Consider the following 23,093-nt stretch of genomic DNA (forward strand, 5'->3'; position numbering starts at 1 on the left):
GTATCACTAACTGACTTGTTTCTGGGGTCCAATTCACCTTACACGCCCCCACAGCCTTCTTGAACTCTTCATGCATAGACTCCCTGGCACAGTCCTCTCTCAGGTCTCCAGGTATGTCTGTAATGCATTTGAACAAGGAACTCTCCTTCTCTTCAGCTGTCATTAGACACCCATCTTGTTCATCTTTCAGAGCCAACTTCCTCTGAATCACAGTCACCCGCATAGTCTGTGTCATACCCCACAGTATGGTGGACGCCCAAGTCACACTCTTTCCGGGTGTCTGCTCCACATGTTTTATCTACCACATCACTAACAGTCATATTGTGGCACACATCAGGTGACGTCATTTTCCTAAGTTGGGATCGTCCACCATTTTCCTTGGTCACGCCTAACTTAGGACTGTCAACTATAGGAGGTGCATTCTCTGCATTAATTTTCATACACATTAATTCCACAGACACTTTCCCTTTTATCCACCAGTCCCACTGGGTTTCCAAATCTCGCCCTATTACCATAGTGTACAGTAAGTCCGGGACTACTCTTACATCGTGATACGTAGACTCCTCTGTCATGTCAATGTATAGGCAGGCTGTCAAATGTCCTTTAACGTCCCCACCTGTGTCATTCACACTTGTCCCTAACCCAGGTGACACAGTGCATTCAGAAGGGGTTCTCAGCAAAGTTGCTTTACTCCCTGGGTCTATCAGTCCTATCTCACAATCTCCATCCATCAAAAAGGAGCACTGTTGTGATAAACCATTAGCTGAGCAACCCACAGTATAACATGGACCTGCATAGTACAATTTCCCCTGGGGCCCACCGGTCTACGCCACCCCTTTAACTTCAGGAGGCTCTGCCCTTTTTTTGGACACTGGCATTCCCCAGGTCACCGCCCCCTTTTGGGACTCCACCCCCTTTAGGGTCACCACCCCTTTTTTGGCAACCATCCCTGTTTGGGTTTTCTGTCCCATATTTTGGGGACGCTACCCTTGAGAGACACCACCCCTTCCCTGGGGTACACCCAACAGTACCAGTTTACACAGTACAGGAGAAAAAAAAACACGTCTCTTTGGGTCGCAATGGCCCTTTAAGAGTCTGCACAAAATGTTTTTTTTTTCTCTCAACACCTCACCAGCTCCTGCTGGCACTGCCACAGCTCCTGCTGTAGTCACAAACCACCGGCCAGCTGCCAATCACAAGCCACTGCTGCTGCCACTGCAGCTCCGGCTGCCTCAGAACCTCTTGCTGCAACTGCACTGCACGGCTCCACCACAGACTTCGTGGACCCGCCGATCCACAGCAAGACGCTTGTCAACTTCGTGAACCTGCCAATCCACAGCAAGACGCTTGTCACCTTCGTAACCCCGCTGAGTTACAGGCATTACAACAAAAACACTTTCTCACTGATTCTGATCAGCATATCACACGGTTGTCAGACCGTCGACTTCTCTGGCTCAGCCAGCACCGCACATTTGCTTCTTGGGGAACCGTTTGCCCGCATTCGAGCACCAATTGTAAAGTAGCGCCTACTGCGTGTCTTGGGGGACACTCGCTTGGCACGGGATTAACGCACTCGGGCACGGTTTTCTTATAAAACACAGTCTCTTAGGTTTATTTCACACAACATAAACCACATCCTCAGGAACTTGGTAACAGCTTGAACACCATCTGGACATATTCAACTTCACCACAGTTAATCACTAACCCCAGTTAGCATAACACATGGACCCCTGTCCGTTACCTTTTGGCGACCTTCACAGGTTCCTGGACACCTCTTGGCCTCAGAGGTGCCCCATACACAATGTCTCTCTCTCTTTCTCTCTGACCCCGGTCAGTATAACACACGGATCTCCATCCGTTACCTGTTGTGCCGCACAGGTTGTCGGATACCTCTCCTTACCTTAGGCATCCTTCAAACATTCTTTCACTCTGACCCTGGTCAGTACAACACGGATCTCCATCTGTTCCACAGCCTGGTCTGTGCGAGGTCCAGAGCCCCTGCCATGTGCTCTTCAGGGAGCCGACACTCCCAACACATGGGGCTCTCCAGGACCTTCCAGCACAGACCATTCAGGTCTGCACTCAGAGCTCATGTGACCGGACCTCAGTCACATTATATGGAACTAACCACTCCCCTAGATATGTGTGTGTGGCTAGTTTGACCCTCCCATCTCTCATAACTAGCCCTGCCAATCTCCCTTTAGAACTACACATTTACATGTGGGACTACTGGTCCCAGAGCACAACACAACTTCAGACTGACAGTGCAGAGCATCCTCCTCTGCGACACACATACCGGCCATCTACAATTCTGCCGGACTTTGTCTCATCACAACAGCTATATCTTTGATTACCATGCATTCCTACGGCCTCCTTACGCCTCCATGCGCACTCTGGGAAGCCCATACAGCGCCCCCTACCTGTAACAGGGGTCACTGCACCACATAAAAAAGAGAAATAAATATATATATATATATATATATATATATATATATATATATATTTTATATAAAGCTTGCTGCGTGTCTTGGGGACACTCACTTGGCTGCGATAGTCAGGCACACAGGAACGATCTTTCACTTAAAACAGTTTATGTGGTTTATTTTCTCCATAAAAACATGAACAAAAGGCAAACAGTCTTTCATCAGACAGACGAATCCTCAATGTCCATAGTAGAGCTCCGCTCTCTCCGGTGTGTGGGCACACAGGCTGTGCCATGTCCAGCACGCAGGCTCTGTAGCCTAAACACGGTCTCTCTGTGTGCTGTTCCCATTTGGAGCATCCAAAAACACTGGCCACTCTGTAGTGTCCAGCCTGTACACATGGAAATCTGTCCACACTGGCGGATTCCCAAACACTCACTATCATGTGCCAAACACACCTTCATTAGGTAGCCTATAATCACACCCACAGGTGAGGTAACATCACATGCACTGGTCACATGATCATGACATCACTGCAGGTCCTCAAACTCCTGCAGGGAAAAAGGGTACAGTGAGCACCCCCACTCAGAGGTGAGGTATATTGGTAGACAGACCCTCCCATCTCTCATAGCTACTCGCAACCCAGACCCAGGTGCAGTAAACGACATCTTCAGTGCTCATGTGCACTAAAGACAAAATACTCCGGGTTGCACCGCAGGGAGCATCCATCCCTTTGACACATACCTCCCATTAACCACGCGACCACCAGTCACGCCACAATATATAATTGTGTGTGTGTATTGCAGAATATTTCCGTGGATAATATGTGTAAATGAAGAAAATTACTCTGTGTCAATGCTCATGTTAAAATCGTATTGCAATCGGATAGCAATCACGTGGCATTCGGATGTCAGTCGGATGCTAAGTGTGAAACATCGGATTGTACTCGCATGAAAATCGCATGGCACTTTCGTGACACTAGTCCTACTTTTCTGGACTGAAATTGGAACTTTTTTTTTCACGGTAATGGGTGCAAGCCCTTAACACCTAATCCCATGAAGCGATTTTCCCCTGTAAACAAGCAAAAATAAAAGACAACAATATCTCTCACCTGTCCAAAGTTGAAAGAATCCATAGTTTCCAATGCCATAATCCATTTGTGTGACATTTGCTCATAATAATAATATAATAATCTTTATGTAGCGCCAAAATATTCTGCAGCGCTTTACAATTCAACAGTTCACATACTACAGTAATAACAAAGTAAATGATAATACAATAATTCAAAGATATTGACAACCCTGCCAGTAAGAGTTTATAATGTACCATGTGGTGGGAGTGACACAAAGTACAGGGTCTTATTTACAATGATGGCCAGCCATCTTGGGGAATTGGGGGCATATAAAGGTTGGATGAGTTAGTCACCAGCCAATATTTGTAGTGGTTTTGGGTGCGATGGAGTTTGATGGAGGGTTAGGGTATGTGCAGACGTTGCAGATTTGCTACGGATCTTCACCGTTTTTTTCCACACAGAAACGCTGCAGATCTGCAAGTGATTTACAGGATAATGGGAAAAAAATGCTGTGCTAATGGTGTGGAAAAATCCGCACGGAAAACGCAGCAGATAACAAAAAAATGGACCCTGTCAATTATTTTTGCGGATCTGCAGTGTTTCTGCATCCATTGACTTGCATTGTGTCAGGCCAATCTGCAGTAAACTCGCAGGTTAAAAAAAAATCTGCTGATTTGCTGCGGATGTGCCTGCGAGAAACGCTGCAGATCGGGAGGGGAAAGAGTGTGTAGGCGCAGACTGTGTGTGTGCAGGTGTTTGTGTGTCTGTTTGTGGGTCTGCGGGGCTGTGCCTGGCTGGGCGGGGCTGTGCCGGGGTCTGCGGGGCTGTGCCGGGGTCTGCGGGGCTGTGCGGGGGTCTGTGCCGGGCTGTGCGGGGGTCTGTGTGCAGGGGTCTGCGGGGGTCTGCGAGGCTGTGTGTGTTTGTGCGTGAGTGTGTGCGGGGCTGTGTGTGTGTGTGTGTGTGTGTGTGTGTGTGTGTGTGTGTGTCTGTATGTAGGCAGGCATCGTCCGATGGGACTTCAAGTCCCATCCGGCTATGCCTGCTACAGTGACAGCTAGCCACATGATGGGACAGTATAGTCCCATCATCCAGCTACTGTATTCAAGTGTAAAAAAAAACAAAAAAAAACACATACACACATATATAGTGCACATACAGTGCACGAAGCCATCGATCACCTGTAAGAAATATAAAAATAATAAAACAAAAATATACTCCCTGATCCGCAGTAATCCATGTAATAACGAGTATCCTACGACGATCTCCCGTGGAGAGCTGTCACATCAGCAGATCCGTCCGCTCTCCAGGGGCACTTGCGGTACAGTGACGGAAGGTATCCGTCCGCACTGTATCCCTCCGCCGCTGTGAATACAGTATAGTTCATACTGTCACTTGCTGCACAGCAGCGTGGTAAAATTCTCACACAGCACTGCCGTAAAGTGAGAGCAATGAACTCATTGAACCCTCAGTGATAACACTGCAGGAGCCATTATATCCTGTCAGTGTGTCACTGGAGGCCTATAGAGCAGTGACATCACCCGATCGTCGTGGGACACTGGTTATTAACTGGACTGTGTCAGACAGGGAGTATATGGTTGGTTTATTATTTTTTTTTTTTTGCAGGTGATCGATGGCTTTGGGTAATTAGACGTGGTTGCAAGTATGGTGAAATTAAGAATATTAAAATACTTTTTTCTGGCTGTGTCTGTGTCTGGCTTTTTTTTTTTTTTTTTTTAACTCTTTCACTACTATAGGATTAGTAATGGATAGGTGTCTTATTTACGCCTCTCCATTACGAACCGGGCTTAATATCACCTTACAATCAAAGGTGACATTAACCCCTCATTACCCCATATGTCACCGCTACAGAGCAATGGAAAGAGAGAGGCTAAGTGCCGGAATTGGCGCATCCTACAGATGCACCATTTTTGGGGCAGCTGGGAGCTGGTATTTGTAGCCAGTGGGGGGCCAATATCCATGGTCCCTCTCTAGGCTATGAATATCGGCCCGCAGCTGTCTGCATAGCCTTTCTGGCTATAAATTATAGGGGGACCCCACGTCATTTTTTTTGGCTGGGTCCTCCTATTTTAATAGCCAGTAAAGGCTAAATATACAGCTGCGGGCTGATACTCCTAGCCTGAGAAGCTCCATGGGTATTAACCCCTTTCCAGGCTATATACATCATCCCCCAGTCACTGGCTTTCCCGCTGTGGACTTGAACGGGAGTCCACGCCATTTTTTTCCCATTTTTTAAAATTAAACAGTTATTGCGTTTAAGGCCGGGGTCACACTTGCGAGAAACTCGCCTGAGTCTCGCACCTCAGTACCGAGTGTAACAGGCCAGATTAACCCCCCCACCCATAACATACCTGGGGTTAAAGTGGCCTAGGCCACATTATACCCCGGGTATATTCTGGCCTAGGCCAAACTACACCCTGGGGTATAAATTGGACAAGGCCAGTTAATACCCCTCTGGGCCAGAATATACCGCAGATGCTGTAGATCAGATTTTTCATGCTTTTGAGAACCATTGTGTGATATAATAGCATTAATAATGGGGCCCCAGTCAGAGCACAGGGGGGCAGAGACAGAGCATGGGGCCCCTTACAGCGCAAGGGGCCCCAGACATGGCACAGGGGCCCCAGACATCGCACAGAGTTAAGTGATATACTCAATAACGGGGCCCCAGGCAGCGAACGGGGTCCCAGACAACACACGGTGGGGGCAGAGATAGCGAACGGGGTCCCAGGCAGTACACCGGGGCCCAGGTAGTGCACAGGGCCCCAGGCAACACTAGGGGCCCCAGGCAGCGCACAGGGGCCCCAGGCATCACTCGGGGGGGCATAGACGGCGAACAGGGTCCCAGGCAGCGCACGGGGTCCCAGGCAGCCCACGGGGCCCTAGACAGCACAGGGCCCCAGACAGCACACAGGGGCCCTAGGAAGCACACAGAGTGCCAGGCAGTGCACAGTGTACCCGGGCAACATACAGGGGCCCCCGGGAGTACGCGGGGCCCCAGGCTTCACACGGAGGACCCAGGCAGTGCACAGGACCCCAGGTAGCACATGGGGGGCAGAGACAGCGAATGGGGTCCCAGGCAGTACACGGGGCTCCTAGCAGTGCACAGGGCCCCAGGCAGCACACAGGGGCCTCAGACAATGCACAGATCGCCAGGCAGCGCACAGTGGCCCCAGGCAGCGCACGGAGCCCCAGGGAGCACACAGAGGCCCCAGGAAGCGCACAGGGCTCCAGGCAGCATACAGGGGCCCCTGGCAGTATACAGGGCCCCACGCAGCACACGGGGGCCCCAGGCAGTACACAGTGGCCTCAGGCAGCACATGGGGGGCAGAGACAGCAAACGGGGTCCCAGGCAGCACACGGACTCCAGATATCGCACAGGATTGAGTGATATACTCAAGAACGGGGCCTCAGACAGCACACAGGGGGTCCCAGACAGCGCATGAGGCAGAGACAGCGCGCAGGGGCCCTGCGCGCTGGCTCCCCCCCTTGCGCACTGTCTCTGTCCCCTGTGTGCTGTCTGGGGTCCCATGCCCTGTCTCTGCCCCTCTGTGCACTGACTGGGGCCCCTGTGTGCTGCCTGGGGTCCCTGTGTGCTGCCTGGGGCCCTGTGCGCTGCCTGGGGCCCCTGTGTGCTTCCTGGGGCCCTGTGTGGTGCCTGGAGCCCCGGGTGCTGCCTGGGACCCCGTTTGCTGTCTCTGCCCCCCATGTGCTGCCTGGAACACTGTGTGCTGCCTGGGGTCCTGTGTGCTTCCTTGGGTCCTGTGTGCTGCCTGGGGCCCCCGTGTGCTGCCTGGGGCCCCCGTGTGCTGCCTGGGGCCCCCGTGTGCTGCCTGGGGCCCCCGTGTGCTGCCTGGGGCCCCCGTATGCTGCCTGGGGCCCTTGTATGCTGCCTGGGGCCCTGTGCGCTTCCTGGGGTCTCTGTTTGCTGCCTGGGGCTCGGTGCGCTGCCAGGGGCCCCTGTATGCTACCTGGGGCCACTGTACTCTGCCTGGCGACCTGTGCGTTGCCTGAGGCCCCTGTGTGCTGCCTGGGGCCCTGTGCACTGCTTGGAGCCCCGTGTGCTGCCTGGGGCCTCGTGTGCTGCCTGGGACCCCGTTCGCTGTCTCTGCCCTCCGTGTGCTGCCTGGGGCCCCGGGTGCTGCCTGGGATTCCGTTCGCTGTCTCTGCACCCTCATGTGCTACCTAGGGCCCTGTGTTCTGCCTGGGACCCCGTGTGCTGCCTGGGGCCTCGTGTGCTGCCTGGGACCCCGTTCGCTGTCTCTGCCCTCCGTGTGCTGCCTGGGACCCGGTGTGCTGCCTGGGGCCCTGTTATTGAGTATATCACTCAATGCTTCTCAAAAGCCTAAAAAATCTGATTTACAGCAGCTGGGGTATATTCTGACCTGGAGGGGTATAATCTGGCCTAGGCCACTTTAACCCCTGGTGTATTCTGGGTGAGGGGTTAATCTGGTGTGTTACACTTGGGACAGGAGTGTGTGGCTGCATGTATTTCTATGTAGCTGAACGCTCCGGCGGCAGTGTTGGGTATTGAGGTGCGAGACTCGTGTGAGTTTCTCGCTATTGTGACCCTGGCCAACACAGATTTTGTGTATGTGTGTGTCTTTATTTAACTCTTTATGTACCATTTTATTATGCTTATTACTAAACATCGGGGCTTGGTATCATCTATCTATCTATAGATCTATCTGTGTGTGTAAACATTATTCTTCAATGGAGTATGTAAATGAAGAGGTTGGACAAGAAATTACATCACAATTCTTTTTTTTTTTTTTTTGTTCAATAATAGATCTTTATTTGGCTTTCAAAAACGCATACAAATCCGCATGAAAAAAATCATCAAATCCGCACCTGCGTTTTTTGGCAAGAGAGGGAAGAATCTGCACAGAAAATTCTACAGGCAAATCTGCAACATGTGTTTATACCCTTATGGGGCAACCACTCCCGCTGAAGAGCTGGGAAAAATGACTCCCTGCAGCCAGAGCGGGCCCATGAACTGTGCTGAGCTCAGTGAGATCATCACAGTTCACCGTGAGAAATCTGGGTGCAACGAGTCATTCTCCCTAGTTTTTCAACGTGAGCGGTCGCCTCGGGTCACCACTCATGCTGATGAGCAAAGGTTGCACAGATGGATTATAGCGTGGGACACTTTGGATTCTTTCAGCTTTGGACAGGCGATGTGATATTGTTTTTTTTTTTTGTTTGTTTGTTTGTTTCTTTACAAGGGACAATGGCTTCACTGGATTAAGGTGAGTATAATATGATTTTTCATTTTATAGTTCATTTTACTCTATGTAGACCGCGGGGGCTGAATACAACTCTCAACATTGTCCTCTGCTCACACTGATTACAGGCAGAGCAGGGTATAATGATGTGAGCTGTCTTCAACACCCAGCGCTGGGGATCAGTGCGAACAGTACCGCTGATTCCCAGGCGCCGGTAGGTGTCACACTGATGACACACGGATGTCATCAGTGTGCACGTGTGCTAGATGTTTTGCGGCCCATGCTGCTGCTAAAATACAGTTATGTCAGCGTGCCTTTCCCACAGACACATGGTCCGTGGAAACACACTGATATGTGCAGATCCATTCACTTAAATGGGTCTACGTGTTTAAGTGTCTCCGATACGTATGAAAACTGTCACCACATACCGGAGACACTAACGTGTGAAGGAGGCTTTAAGGAGGTACTCTTATTTCCAAGTTCCTATCCCAAAATATAGTATGTGTAATAATAGCAAATACCTCCAATTAGAAATGTGGTATAGTTTTCCTGATTCTCTATGTTGCTTACCCCATGTCCAGGGAATTGCAGTAGCTTAGGTATCCATGGTTATGATGACTAGCAACTAACAGTCACCATATGAGTGGTAGTAACCATGGACACATAAGCTAATGCAATGCCCTGCACATGGGATGAGCAACATAGCGAGTAAGAAGAACTATATACTACATTTCTAATTGGACATATTTCCTATTATTATTATTACACCTACTACATATTGGGATAGATGATCAGATCTGGGAATACCGCTTTAAGAATCTTACATGTTTTTATGGTGGATATTTTTATCTGTTGCTATCGATTGTAAAGTAATAAAGCTTACTTTTAATCGTCCCTTTATTGCTTCAAAAATGTTCTACGTTTGCGTATTATGTTTGTCGATTGTACTTTAGAGGTTCATTGCAATGGGATTTGTGAACAGGTGGCTCACCACTGTCTTAGGTCATAGTTTCATTATACTTTGATTTGTATAGAACTATGTATATAGAAATTATTGGCATTGATATTGAAAAATAATAAAATCAGTTTTATTCTTGGCAGATGACTCTGGTGGCAAACCGGATATCTATGAAGAGCATGCCATTATTCCAGCTATATCTCCAGCCCTTCATAGCAAAAATGAATCATCGGAGCCTTTTGAATCAGTCACCTATTTGGATTCATCACAGACTGTTAAGCAAAATCAAAGCGGCAAAAGTAATGTTGAACATCAAATAATTCCCACAGTGAATAAACCATTTTCCTGTTCAGAATGTAGGAAATATTTTAAACATAAATCTAAGTTGCTTGCACATGAGAGAATTCACACAGGAGAAAAGCCATTTTCATGTTCAGAATGTGGGAAATGCTTCAACCAGAAATCACATTTCCTTATACATCAGCGAATTCACACAGGAGAAAAGCCATTTTCATGTTCAGAATGTGGGAAATGTTTTAACCATAAGTCAAATTTGATTACACATTACAGAAGTCACACAGGGGAGAAGCCGTACTCCTGTGCAGAATGTGGAAAAGGTTTTATCCAGAAACCAGATCTTATTAAACATCAAAGAATTCACACAGGAGAGAAGCCATATTCATGTCCTGATTGTGAAAAATGTTTCAACCAGAAATCACATTTCCTTATGCATCATCGAATTCACACAGGGGAAAAGCTATTTTCATGTTCAGAATGTGGGAAATCCTTTAACCAGAAATCACATTTCCGTATACATCAGAGAACTCACACAGGGGTGAAGCCGCATTTATGTCAAGAATGCGGGAAAAGTTTTAACTACAAATCAGATCTTCTTAAACACCAAAAAAGTCACACAGGAGAGAAGCCATATTCATGTCCAGAATGTGGGAAATGTTTTATCCAAGTACAAGATCTTATTAAACATCAAAGAATTCACACAGGAGAGAAACCATATCCATGTCCAGAATGTGGGAAATGTTTTATCCAAAGATCACATCTTCTTAAACATCAAAGAATCCACACCGGAGAGAAGCCATATTCATGTCCAGAATGTGGCAAATGGTTCAACCAGAAAGCACATTTCCTTATGCATCAGCGAACTCACACAGGAGAAAAGCTATTTTCATGTTCAGATTGTGGGAAATGTTTTAACCAAAAATCACATTTCCACGTACATCAGAGAAATCATACAGGGCTGAAGCCACATTTATGTCAAGAATGCGGAAAAAGTTTTAATTACAAATCAGATCTTCTTAAACATCAGAGAATTCACACAGGATAGAAGCCATATTCATGTCCAGAATGTGGGAAACGTTTTATCCAGAAACCAGATCTTCTTAAACATCAAAGAATTCACACAGGAGAAAAGCCATATTCATGTCCAGAATGTGGGAAATGTTATAGTTCGAGTTCAAAACTTGTTGCACATCAGAGAACTCATACAGGGTAGAAACCATTTTTAACCCCTTCACCCCCAAGGGTGGTTTGCACGTTAATGACCAGGCCAATTTTTACAATTCTGACCACTGTACCTTTATGAGGTTATAACTCTGGAACGCTTCAACGGATCCCGGTGATTCTGACACTGTTTTCTCGTGACATATTGTACTTCATGATAGTGGTAACATTTCTTTGATATTACCTGTGTTTATTTGTGAAAAAATGAAAATTTGGTGAAAATTTTGAAAATTTCGCAATTTTCCAACTTTGAAATTTTATGCAATTAAATCACAGTGATATGTCACACAAAATACTTAATAAGTAACATTTCCCACATGTCTACTTGACATCAGCACAATTTTGGAACCAAAATTTTTTTTTGTTAGGGAGTTATAAGGGTTAAAAGTTGACCAGCAATTTCTCATTTTTACAACACCATTTTTTTTTAGGGACCACATCTCATTTGAAGTCATTTTGAGGGGTCTATATGATAGAAAATACCCAAGTGTGACACCATTCTAAAAACTGCACCCCTCAAGGTGCTCAAAACCACATTCAAGAAGTTTATTAACCCTTCAGGTGTTTCACAGGAATTTTTGGAATGTTTAAATATAAATGAACATTTAACTTTTTTTCACACAAAATTTACTTCAGCTCCAATTTGTTTTATTTTACCAAGGGTAACAGGAGAAAATGGACCCCAAAAGATGTTGTACAATTTGTCCTGAGTACGCCGATACCCCATATGTGGGGGTAAACCACTGTTTGGGCGCATGGGAGAGCTCGGAAGGGAAGGAGCGCCGTTTGACTTTTCACTGCAAAATTGACAGGAATTGAGATGGGACGCCATGTTGCGTTTGGAGAGCCACTGATGTGCCTAAACATTGAAACCCCCCACAAGTGACACCATATTGGAAATTAGACCCCCTACGGAGCTTATCTAGAGGTGTGGTGAGCACGTTGACTCACCAAGTGCTTCACAGAAGTTTATAATGCAGAGCCGTAAAAATAAAACAAAAATTTTTTCCCACAAAAATTATTTTTTAGCCCCCAGGTTTGTATTTTCCCGAGGGTAACAGGAGAAATTTGACCCCAAAAGTTGTTGTCCAATTTGTCCTGAGTACGCTGATACCCCATATGTGGGGGGAACCACTGTTTGGGCGCATGGGAGGGCTCGGAAGGGATGGAGCGCAATTTGGAATGCAGACTTAGATGGAATGGTCTGCAGGCGTCACATTGCGTTTGCAGAGCCCCTAATGTACCTAAACAGTAAAAAAAACCACAAGTGACACCATTTTGGAAAGTAGACCCCCTAAGGAACTCATCTAGATGTGTTGTGAGAGTTTTGAACCCTCAGGCCATGTGCACACGTTCAGGATTTTTAGCGTTTTTTTCGCGTTTTTTCGCTATAAAAACGTGATAAAAACGCGAAAAAAACGCTAACATATGCCTCCTATTATTTACAAGGTATTCCGCATTTTTTGTGCAAATGTTGCGATTTTTTCCGCGAAAAAATCGCATAGCGGAAAAAAAAGCAACATGTTCATTAAAAATGCGGAATTGCGGGGATTCCGCACACCTAGGGGTCCATTGATCTGCTTACTTCCCGCACGGGGCTGTGCACACCATGCGGGAAGTAAGCAGATTATGTGCGGTTGGTACCCAGGGTGGAGGAGAGGAAACTCTCCTCCACGCACTGGGCACCATATAAGTGGTCAAAAAATAAGAAATAAAATAAAAAACAGTCCTATACTCACCCTCGATGTCCAGCGCAGTGTTCCCGCCTCTGTGCTGCACGCTGGCTGGTTCCTGTAGCTGGTGTGCGGAGAAGGACCTTGCCGAATGACGTCACTGTCCTGTGATTGGTCGAGACCGCTCACGTGACCGTGACGTCATGGAAGGCCCTGCGCGCACACATCAGCTATAGGAATGGACGCCGGTGAGGAGATCTGATGTCTGCGGGTGAGTATAAGCATTTTTTTTATTTTTTTTATTATTTTTAAACGTTCTATCTTTTACTATAGATGCTGCAAAAGCAGCATCTATAGTAACAAGTTGGTCACACTTGTCAAACGCTATGTTTGACAAGTGTGACCAACTTGTCAGTCAGTTTTCCAAGCGATGCTACAGATCGCTTGGAAAACTTTAGCATTCTGCAAGCTAATTACGCTTGCAGAATGTTAAAAAAAGCAAAAAAAACGGAAAAAAAACGCAAAAAAAAAAATGCGGATTTCTTGCAGAAAATTTCCGGTTTTCTTCAGGAAATTTCTGCAAGAAATCCTGAACGTGTGCACATACCCTCAAGTGTTTAACTACAGTTTATAACGCAGAGCCGTGAAAATAAAAAAATAAAAATTTCCCCCAAAAAATATTTTTTAGCCCCCAGTTTTGTATTTTCCCGAGGGTAACAGGAGAAATTGGACCCCAAAAGTTGTTGTCCAATTTGTCCTGAGTACGCTGATACCCCATATGTGGGGGGGAAACACCGTTTGGGCGCATGGGAGGGCTCAGAAGGGATGGAGCGCCATTTGGAATGCAGACTTAGATGGAATGGTATGCAGGCGTCACATTGCGTTTGCAGAGCCCCTAATGTACCTAAACAATAAAAAAAAAACCACGTGACACCATTTTGGAAAGTAGACCCCCTAAGGAACTCATCTAGAAGTGTTGTGAGAGCTTTGAACCCCCAAGTGTTTCACTACAGTTTATAACGCAGAGCCGTGCAAATAAAAAAAAAATTTTTTTTTCCACAAAAATTATTTTTAGCCCCCAGTTTTGTATTTTCCCAAGGGTAACAGGACAAATTGGACCCCAAAAGTTGTTCTCCAATGTGTTCCGAGTACGCTGATACCCCTGTTTGGGTGCACGGGAGAGCTCGGAAGGGAAGGAGCACTGTTTTACTTTTTCAACGCAGAATTGGCTGAAATTGAGATCGGACGCCATGTCGCGTTTGGAGAGCCCCTGATGTGCCTAAACAGTGAAAACCCCCCAATTATAACTGAAACCCTAATCCAAACACACCCCTAACCCTAATCCCAACGGTAACCCTAACCACACCTCTAACCCAGACACACCCCTAACCCTAATCCCAACCCTATTCCCAACCGTAAAAGTAATCCAAACCCAAACTTTAGCCCCAAACCTAACTGTAGCCTTAACCCTAGCCCCAACCCTAATCCTAACCCTAGCCCTAACCCTAATGGGAAAATGGAAATAAATAAATTTTTTACATTTTTGAATTTGTCCCTAATTAAGTGGGTGATGAAGGGGGGGTTTGATTTACTTTTATAGCGGGTTTTTTTAGCGGATTTTTATGATTGGCAGCCGTCACACACTGAAAGACGCTTTTTATTGCAAAAAAATGTTTTTTGCATTACCACATTTTGAGAGCTATAATTTTTCCATATTTAGTCCACAGAGTCATGTGAGGTCTTGTTTTTTGCGTGAGGAGTTGACGTTTTTATTGGTAACATGCTCGGGCACGGGAGATTTTTTGATCGCTTTTTATTCCGATTTTTGTGAGGCAGAATGACCAAAAACCAGCTATTCATGAATTTCTTTTGGGGGAGGCGTTTATACCGTTCCGCGTTTGGTAAAATTGATAAAGCAGTTTTATTCTTCGGGTCAGTACGATTACAGCGATACCTCATTTATATCATTTTTTTATGTCTTGGCGCTTTTATACGATAAAAACTATTTTATAGAACAAATAACACGTGGGAATTTTTTTTTTTACTTTGTCCCAGGGGGGGACATCACAGATCGATGATCTGACAGTTTGCACAGCACTCTGTCAGATCACCGATCTGACATACAGCCGTGCAGGCTTACCAGCGCCTGCACGGCACCCGGAAGTAATCCCTGCAGGACCCGGATGCAGCCCCGCGTCCATTTTGGTTCCGGGGCCTGCAGGGATAGGAGGTAAGAGACCCTCACAGCAACGTGATCACATCGCGTTTCTCCGGGGGTCTCTCCCTGCGTGATGCTTCCCTATACCGCTGGCACACTGCGATCATGTTTGATCGCGGTGTGCCAGGGGTTAATGTGCCAGGGGCGGTCTGTGACCGCTCCTGGCACATAGTGCCGGATGTCAGCTGCGATAGGCAGCTGACACCCGGCCGCGATCGGCCGCGCTCCCCCCGTGAGCACGGCCGATCGTGCTGGACGTACTATTCCGTCCTTGGGAATTAGGGCCCACCCCACATGGACGGAATAGTACGTCCAATGGCAGAAAGGGGATAATGTTAAGAATGTGGGAAATGTTATACCTGGGAATCATTTCTTCATCATCTAAAAACTCATGTAGAGTGCGAGAGAAATAAATAATCAACAAGGGAAATCAATAAGGCAGTAGAGGTACTTTTAGTTGACAAAAGGGTGGAACTGAATATACGGGTATTGTAAGCCCAAAGGGGCTTTTTCTGGAGGTAGGTGTCAATCCTGGCACCTTAGCTCCTGATTCTCAGCTTAGAGGGGGGTTAGCAAATGGTCTGTACTACAACCCCTGTCAAAAATTATGGAATCACCGCCTTGGAGGATGTTCATTCAGTTGTTTCATTTTGTAGAAAAAAAAATCACAGACTTGGCACAAAACTAAAGTAATTTCAAATGGCAACTTTCTGGCTTTAAGAAACACTAAAAGAAATCAAGAACAAAAAATGTGGTAGTTAGTAATAGTTACTTTTTTTAATCAAGCATAGGGAAAAAATTCTGGAATCACTCAATTCTGAGGAAAAAATTATGGAATCACCCTGTAAATTTTCATACCCAAAAATAACACCTGCATCAAATTAGATCTCATTAGTCTGCATCTAAAAAGGAGTGATCACACCTTAGAGAGCTGTTGCACCAAGTGGACTGACATGAATCATGGCTCCAACACGAGAGATGTCAATTGAAACAAAGGAGAGGATTATCAAACTCTTAAAAGAGGGTAAATCATCACGCAATGCTGCAAAAGATGCTGGTTGCACACAGTCAGCTGTGTCTAAAATCTGGACCAAATACAAACATGGGAAGGTTGTTAAAGACAAACATACTGGTAGTCCAAGGAAGACATCAAAGCGTCAAGACCGGAAACTTAAAGCAATATGTCTCCAAAACAGGAAATGCACAACAAAACAAATGAGGAAGGAATGGGTGGAAACTGGAGTCAACGTCTGTGACCGAACTGTGAGAAACCGCCTAAAGGAAATGGGATTTACATACAGAAAAGCTAAACGAAAGCTATCATTAACACCTAAACAGAAAAAAACAAGGTTACAATGAGCTAAGGAGAAGAAATCGTCGACTGTGGATGACTGGATGAAAGTCATATTCAGTGATGAATTGCGAATCTGCATTGGGCAAGGTGATGATGTTGGAACTTTTGTTTGGCGCTGTTCCAATGAGATTTATAAAGATGACTGCCTGAAGTGAACATGCAAATTTCCACAGTCAATGATGATATGGGTCTGCATGTCCTGTAAAGGCACTGGGGAGATGGCTGTCATTACATTTTCAATAAATGCACAAGTTTATGTTGATATTTTGGACACTTTTCTTATTCGATCAATTGAAAGGATGTTTGGAGATGATGAAATCATTTTTCAAGATGATAATGCATCCTGCCATAGAGCAAAAATTGTGTAAACATTCTTTGAAAAAAGACACATAAGGTCAATGTCACGGGGTGCAAATAGTCCGGATCTCAATCCAATTGAAAATCTTTGGTGGAAGCTGAAGAAAATGGTCCATGACAACGCTCCAACCTGCAAAGCTGATCTGGCAAAAGCAATCAGAGAAAGTTGGAGCCAGATTGATGAAGAGTAGTGTTGAGCATTCCGATACCGCAAGTATCGGGTATCGGCCGATACTTGCGGGTATCGGAATTCCGATACCGAGATCCGATACTTTTGTGGTATCGGGTATCGGTATCGAAACAACATTAATGTAAAAATGTGTAAAAGAGAGAATTAAAATAAAAAATATTGCTATACTCACCTCTCCGACGCAGCCTGCACCTTACCGAGGGAAGCGGCAGCGTTCTTTGTTTAAAATTCGCGCGTTTACTTCCTTATGTGAAGTCCCGGCTTGTGATTGGTCGCGTGCCGCCCATGTGGCGGCGACACAACCAATCACAGCAAGCCGTGACGTAATTTCAGGTCATTCAGTATTTTAAAATTACGTTCCGGCTTTGTGATTGGCTGCGTCGCGGTCACATGGGCGACGCAACCAATCACAAGCCGGGACGTCACGGGAGGCTGGACACGCGCGCATTTTAAAATGTGCGCGTGTCCAGCCTCCCGGCTTGTGATTGGTTGACCGCGAGGCAACCAATCACAAGCCGGGACGTCACGGGAGGCTGGACACGCGCGCATTTTAAAATGCGCGCGTGTCCAGCCTCCCGTGACGTCCCGGCTTGTGATTGGTTGCCTCGCGGTCAACCAATCACAAGCCGGGAGGCTGGACACGCGCGCATTTTAAAATGCGCGCGTGTCCAGCCTCCCGTGACGTCCCGGCTTGTGATTGGTTGCGTCGCCCATGTGACTGCGACGCAGCCAATCACAAAGCCGGAACGTAATTTTAAAATACTGAATGACCTGAAATTACGTCACGGCTTGCTGTGATTGGTTGCGTCGCCGCCACATGGGCGGCACGCGACCAATCACAAGCCGGGACTTCACGTAAGGAAGTAAACGCGCGAATTTTAAACAAAGAATGCTGCCGCTTCCCTCGGTAAGGTGCAGGCTGCGTCGGAGAGGTGAGTATAGCAATATTTTTTATTTTAATTCTTTCTTTTACACATTAATATGGATCCCAGGGCCTGAAGGAGAGTTTCCTCTCCTTCAGACCCTGGGAACCATCAGGAATACCGTCCGATACTTGAGTCCCATTGACTTGTATTGGTATCGGGTATCGGTATCGGATTGGATCCGATACTTTGCCGGTATCGGCCGATACTTTCCGATACCGATACTTTCAAGTATCGGACGGTATCGCTCAACACTAATGAAGAGTACTGTTTGACACTCATTAAGTCCATGCCTCAGAGACTGCAAGCTGTTATAAAAGCCAGAGGTGGTTCAACAAAATACTAGTGATGTTTTGGAGTGTTGTTTTTGTTTGTTTGTTTTTCATGATTCCATAATTTTTTCCTCATAATTGAGTGATTCCATAATTTTTTCCCTATGCTTGGTTAAAAAAGTAACCATTACTGACTACCACATTTTTTGTTCTTGATTTCTTTTAGTGTTTCTTAAAGCCAGAAATTTGCCATTTGAAATTACTTTAGTTTTGTGCTATGTCTGTGATCCGCTTTTTTTCTACAAAATTAAACAACTGAATGAACATTCTCCAAGGCCAGTGATTCCATAATTTTTGCCAAAAGATGGAAAAATATGCGATAAATAAAGCTGTTTACATAAAAATTGTACAGCTGAAAACGTCATCTTGTCTTGCAAAAAACAGGCCTCCATACGGGTCTGTCGGCAGAAAAATAAAAATAGTTTTTGTGTAAAACCATTAAAACATAAAAAAGAGGTATCGCTGTAATCGTACTGACCCGAGGAATAAAACTGCGGTAAGGCATATAAAAAATAAAATAATAATATATGATTTATTGTTGTTTGTTGATTCTGTCTCCCAAAAATCAGAATAAAAAGTGATTAAAAAAAGTCATGTGTCTGAAAATTAGACCAATAAACCTCAACTCATCCTGCAAAAAACAAGTCTTCACATGACTGTCAGCAAAATTATGGAAAAATTATAGCTCTCAAAATATGGCAATGCAGTTTTTGTAATAAAAAGTGTATGTCAGTGTGTGACAGCAGACAAACATAAAAAAAAATATAAATCTGGTGTGACAACACAGCAATTTATCTTAATTTGTCCACACGTCTGTTTTCTGTAAACCAGGAGGAATAGACTATTTATCTATATATTGAGTTTAGCATTTATGCGTTTGTTCTTGAGTTGGTCAAGAACCATACACTGTTGTCATATTAGTCTTTAAACATTGATTTTTGATCATTTTGAATAGCTAATGTTTGCCTCTTATATCAGCTCCTACAACTTATTGTCTTATCTTTAGAAGACCGTGATGTATGCGATGTATGCAAATTAACCTCATCATATCTTCCTCTTGACCTCTGGATGTTGGCTTAAAGGACAACAGTTGTGAGCTTTATAAGTGAAATATGCCTTTTAACAATATACATCCAGACAGCCAAGACAGCCAGAGAGCCAAGAGATCCAAAGAACCAGAGGCTCTTTACAAAACCACAGCCAGAAACACTCTACAGGACAGCTGCCAGATCATGGCTCCATTACAAGAGAAACAGATTTGACATTTTACAGGATGCCTGCTTAAGTGACCACTGCCCTGGCTGAAAGAATACAGATCTGCTTCAATGACCATCGCTGAACCATGGATATGTTTGGGGTAGTCAGGATTTGGACCCACCAGTCACCAGAGAACCATTGATACATTTGGGATAGCCATGATTGTCACCAGTGGCGTAACTACAAAGTTATGGGCCCCGGTGCGAACTTCCAAATGGGGCCCCCCCCCCCTACCTCCGTGACGCCCCCCCACCCCCTTCCCCTAGATACGCCTCGGACTGTTGCAGGAATCTCCTGCACTGCAACATGGTGTTGGGTGCCAGCACAGCCCGCACAGTGGTATATCCAGCACAGCCCGCACAGTGGTATATCCAGCACAGCCCGCACAGTGGTATATCCAGCACAGCCCGCACAGTGGTATATCCAGCACAGCCCGCACAGTGGTATATCCAGCACAGCCCGCACAGTGGTATGTACAGCACAGCCCGCACAGTGGTATGTACAGCACAGCCCGCACAGTGGTATGTACAGCACAGCCCGCACAGTGGTATATACAGCACAGCCCGCACAGGGGTAAATACAGCACAGCCAGCACAGGGGTATATACAGCACAGCCGGCACAGGGGTATATACAGCACAGCCGGCACAGGGGTATATACAGCACAGCCCGCACAGTGGTATATACAGCAGAGCCCGCACAGGGGTATATAGAGCACAGCCCGCACAGGGGTATATACAGCACAGCCCGCACAGGGGTATATACAGCACAGCCCGCACAGGGGTATATACAGCACAGCCAGCACAGGGGTATATAGAGCACAGCCCGCACAGGGGTATATACAGCACAGCCCGCACAGGGGTATATACAGCACAGCCCGCACAGGGGTATATACAGCAAAGCCCGCACAGGGGTATATACAGCACAGCCCGCACAGGGGTATATACAGCAAAGCCCGCACAGGGGTATATACAGCACAGCCGGCACAGGGGTATATACAGCACAGCCGGCACAGGGGTATATAGAGCACAGCCAGCACAGGGGTATATAGAGCACAGCCCGCACAGGGGTATATAGAGCACAGCCCGCACAGGGGTATATAGAGCACAGCCCGCACAGGGGTATATACAGCACAGCCCGCACAGGGATATATACAGCAGAGCCCGCACAGGGGTATATGCAGCACAGCCAGCACAGGGGTATATAGAGCACAGCCCGCACAGGGGTATATAGAGCACAGCCCGCACAGGGGTATATAGAGCACAGCCCGCACAGGGGTATATACAGCAGAGCCCACACAGGGGTATATACAGCAGAGCCCACACAGGGGTATATACAGCAGAGCCCGCACAGGGGTATATGCAGCACAGCCAGCACAGGGGTATATAGAGCACAGCCAGCACAGGGGTATATAGAGCACAGCCAGCACAGGGGTATATAGAGCACAGCCCGCACATGGGTATATAGAGCACAGCCCGCACAGGGGTATATACAGCAGAGCCCACACAGGGGTATATACAGCAGAGCCCGCACAGGGGTATATAGAGCACAGCCCGCATCTCATCTCCCCCCCCCCCCGATAATGGCCCCACAGTCCGGTGAAAAAGAAAAAAAAAAACTCTCCTCACCTTTCCTTTTGCCCGCGCTGCTCCTGGTGGCTGCAGTCTGCCCAGGACACTGCAGGTGCGCGATGATATGACATCATCGCGCACCCGCAGTGTACTGTCAGAGGCAGAGCGGGGAATGATGGGAGAGGGAGCGTCAGGTGACGCTCTCCTCCATCATTGCATTGAACTATACCGGTGTCATAGACGCCGGTATAGTTAAATGCGGCGGCGGCGGCGGGAGGAACAGTGCAGCGGCCCACTACTGGCATCGGCTCTTCTGGCATTTGCCAGAAGTGCCCGATGTCCAGCCCGGCCCTGCCCTGACCTGCCGGCCCGGGGCCCCTGACCTGCGGGGCCCGGTCGCAATGGCGACCGCTGCGACCGCGGTCGTTACGCCCCTGATTGTCACCCTCCGGTCACCTGGCTCCATGGAGATGTTCAGAGAAGCCAGGATGTGACCCTCCTGTCACCAGGCCTTGTACCTCAATGGATTATCACCTTCCTAAGTTTGTTTTTACCTCCTCATGTGCGTTCCACAGGTGGGGTAGTCGGCATCTTGGGTATTTTGCTGGGACTGTTCTATATGTTATTTTCCTGTTTTGTGGTTCAATAAAGTATTGCCACACTGTTTTACCTGTGATGTCTGAGTAGTATTATGCCCTCAGTAAAAGGTTAGCAGGTGTTCAGTGGGATGATCCCTGGTCCATGTCGTTTCTGCTAGCAGACTAGAGCACCCGCTGACCCCTGTGTCTCAACCTCTGGTATCGGTGTAATCGCACTGACCCGAAGAACAAAGTTGCCTAATCACTTATACTACATGATGAACAGCGTAAAAAATAAATAAAACCAATTCTTCGCTGTCACGAATCCCACTAATATGTCACGGTTCACGGGGTGGATACCTTTATCATCCCCACCACTCACACCAATTTGTCACAAACAGGGGTTGTTTGGTTGCCCTTGGTTCCTTCTGAAGGGGATTTATCTATATCCCACTTCCCATTTCTGGTTTGGAACTTGTAGCTCTCTGGCGCCCCCTTACCCTCAGGTCAGTCAGGGTACTGCACCTAGGGTAATTAGTCGTCGGAAAGGCTGCCTGCTACTGGCTATGGGGCAAGCTGCAGCGAGGGCAATATAACTACTCCCACACAGGCAGGAACAATAATTATCAACGCCACCAGTCGCTGCACAGATGCCCAATTGCACAGGACAAAGTTTGCTGCCACCAGCTCCGATTTTCTTAATTATTAACGGGTCCGGAGCCAACTCAAATCAGTAGCGTAATTCACCTCAGAGGACACGACAGTTCATTATAGAGCACGGAGAGACAAGCTAGTAATTTTATATTTTACTCCAAGAAAATGTAGGCAGTGTTTACAAAGTATAAAAAGATATTATAAAGAATACAAATCATGTGTACAATACAATTACAAATAAAAGAAGGATTAAAATTGAAAAGAACACTTACAGATCGTTATGTCATTGCATCATTATGGTTGGCTGTGTGCTGAGGAGGAGGCGCACATCCAGATGCATAAGCAACAAAGAAGAACAAAACAGAACGAACTCATGCCCAAATGTGTCATATTAAATAATCATATTTATTAAGAATAGGATACACCATCTAGTGGGGGGGGGGAAGGATACCAAAAAAGAAGGGCACTACACCAGGAGACGGAAACGGATTCTTACAATAAGTAAATATAGTAAACACACCGGCGCTCCAAAAGGTGTTAAGTGTGGAGATGGAGGAAGCTGCTGGTGCCTAGACAGCTACTGTACCAAGCCTGTCATGTATAGAAAGGAAAACTTTGTGTTATAGAGTTTAGGTCACCACGCTACCTTACTCCAGGATAATGGACTACGCGAATTAAAACAATGTCCAAAAAATGGTTCCATTGCGTAGTCCATTATCCTGGAGTAAGGTAGCGCGGTGACCTAAACTCTATAACACAAAGGATTCTTACAAT

At 46.5% G+C, this 23,093-nt stretch overlaps 1 protein-coding gene across 2 annotated transcripts in view; it reads left to right on the forward strand.

Annotated features, from left to right (window-relative positions):
• LOC143767252 (uncharacterized) overlaps window positions 1–23,093 on the forward strand; it is a 329,672-nt gene that overhangs the window by 55,272 nt on the left and 251,307 nt on the right. Inside the window, exon 7 of one of the 2 annotated variants that reach the window (XM_077255456.1) lies at window positions 9,840–12,490. The exons of the other annotated variant lie outside the window; for it this stretch is intronic. Within the exon in view, the coding sequence (XP_077111571.1) occupies window positions 9,840–11,038 (1,199 nt within the window). The 3' untranslated portion in view covers window positions 11,039–12,490. Of the gene's footprint in view, window positions 1–9,839; window positions 12,491–23,093 lie in introns of those variants that run through there. 2 annotated transcript variants of the gene reach the window in all.

Source organism: Ranitomeya variabilis, chromosome 4 (assembly GCF_051348905.1).
Source record: "Ranitomeya variabilis isolate aRanVar5 chromosome 4, aRanVar5.hap1, whole genome shotgun sequence".
Classification (NCBI taxonomy): domain Eukaryota; kingdom Metazoa; phylum Chordata; class Amphibia; order Anura; family Dendrobatidae; genus Ranitomeya; species Ranitomeya variabilis.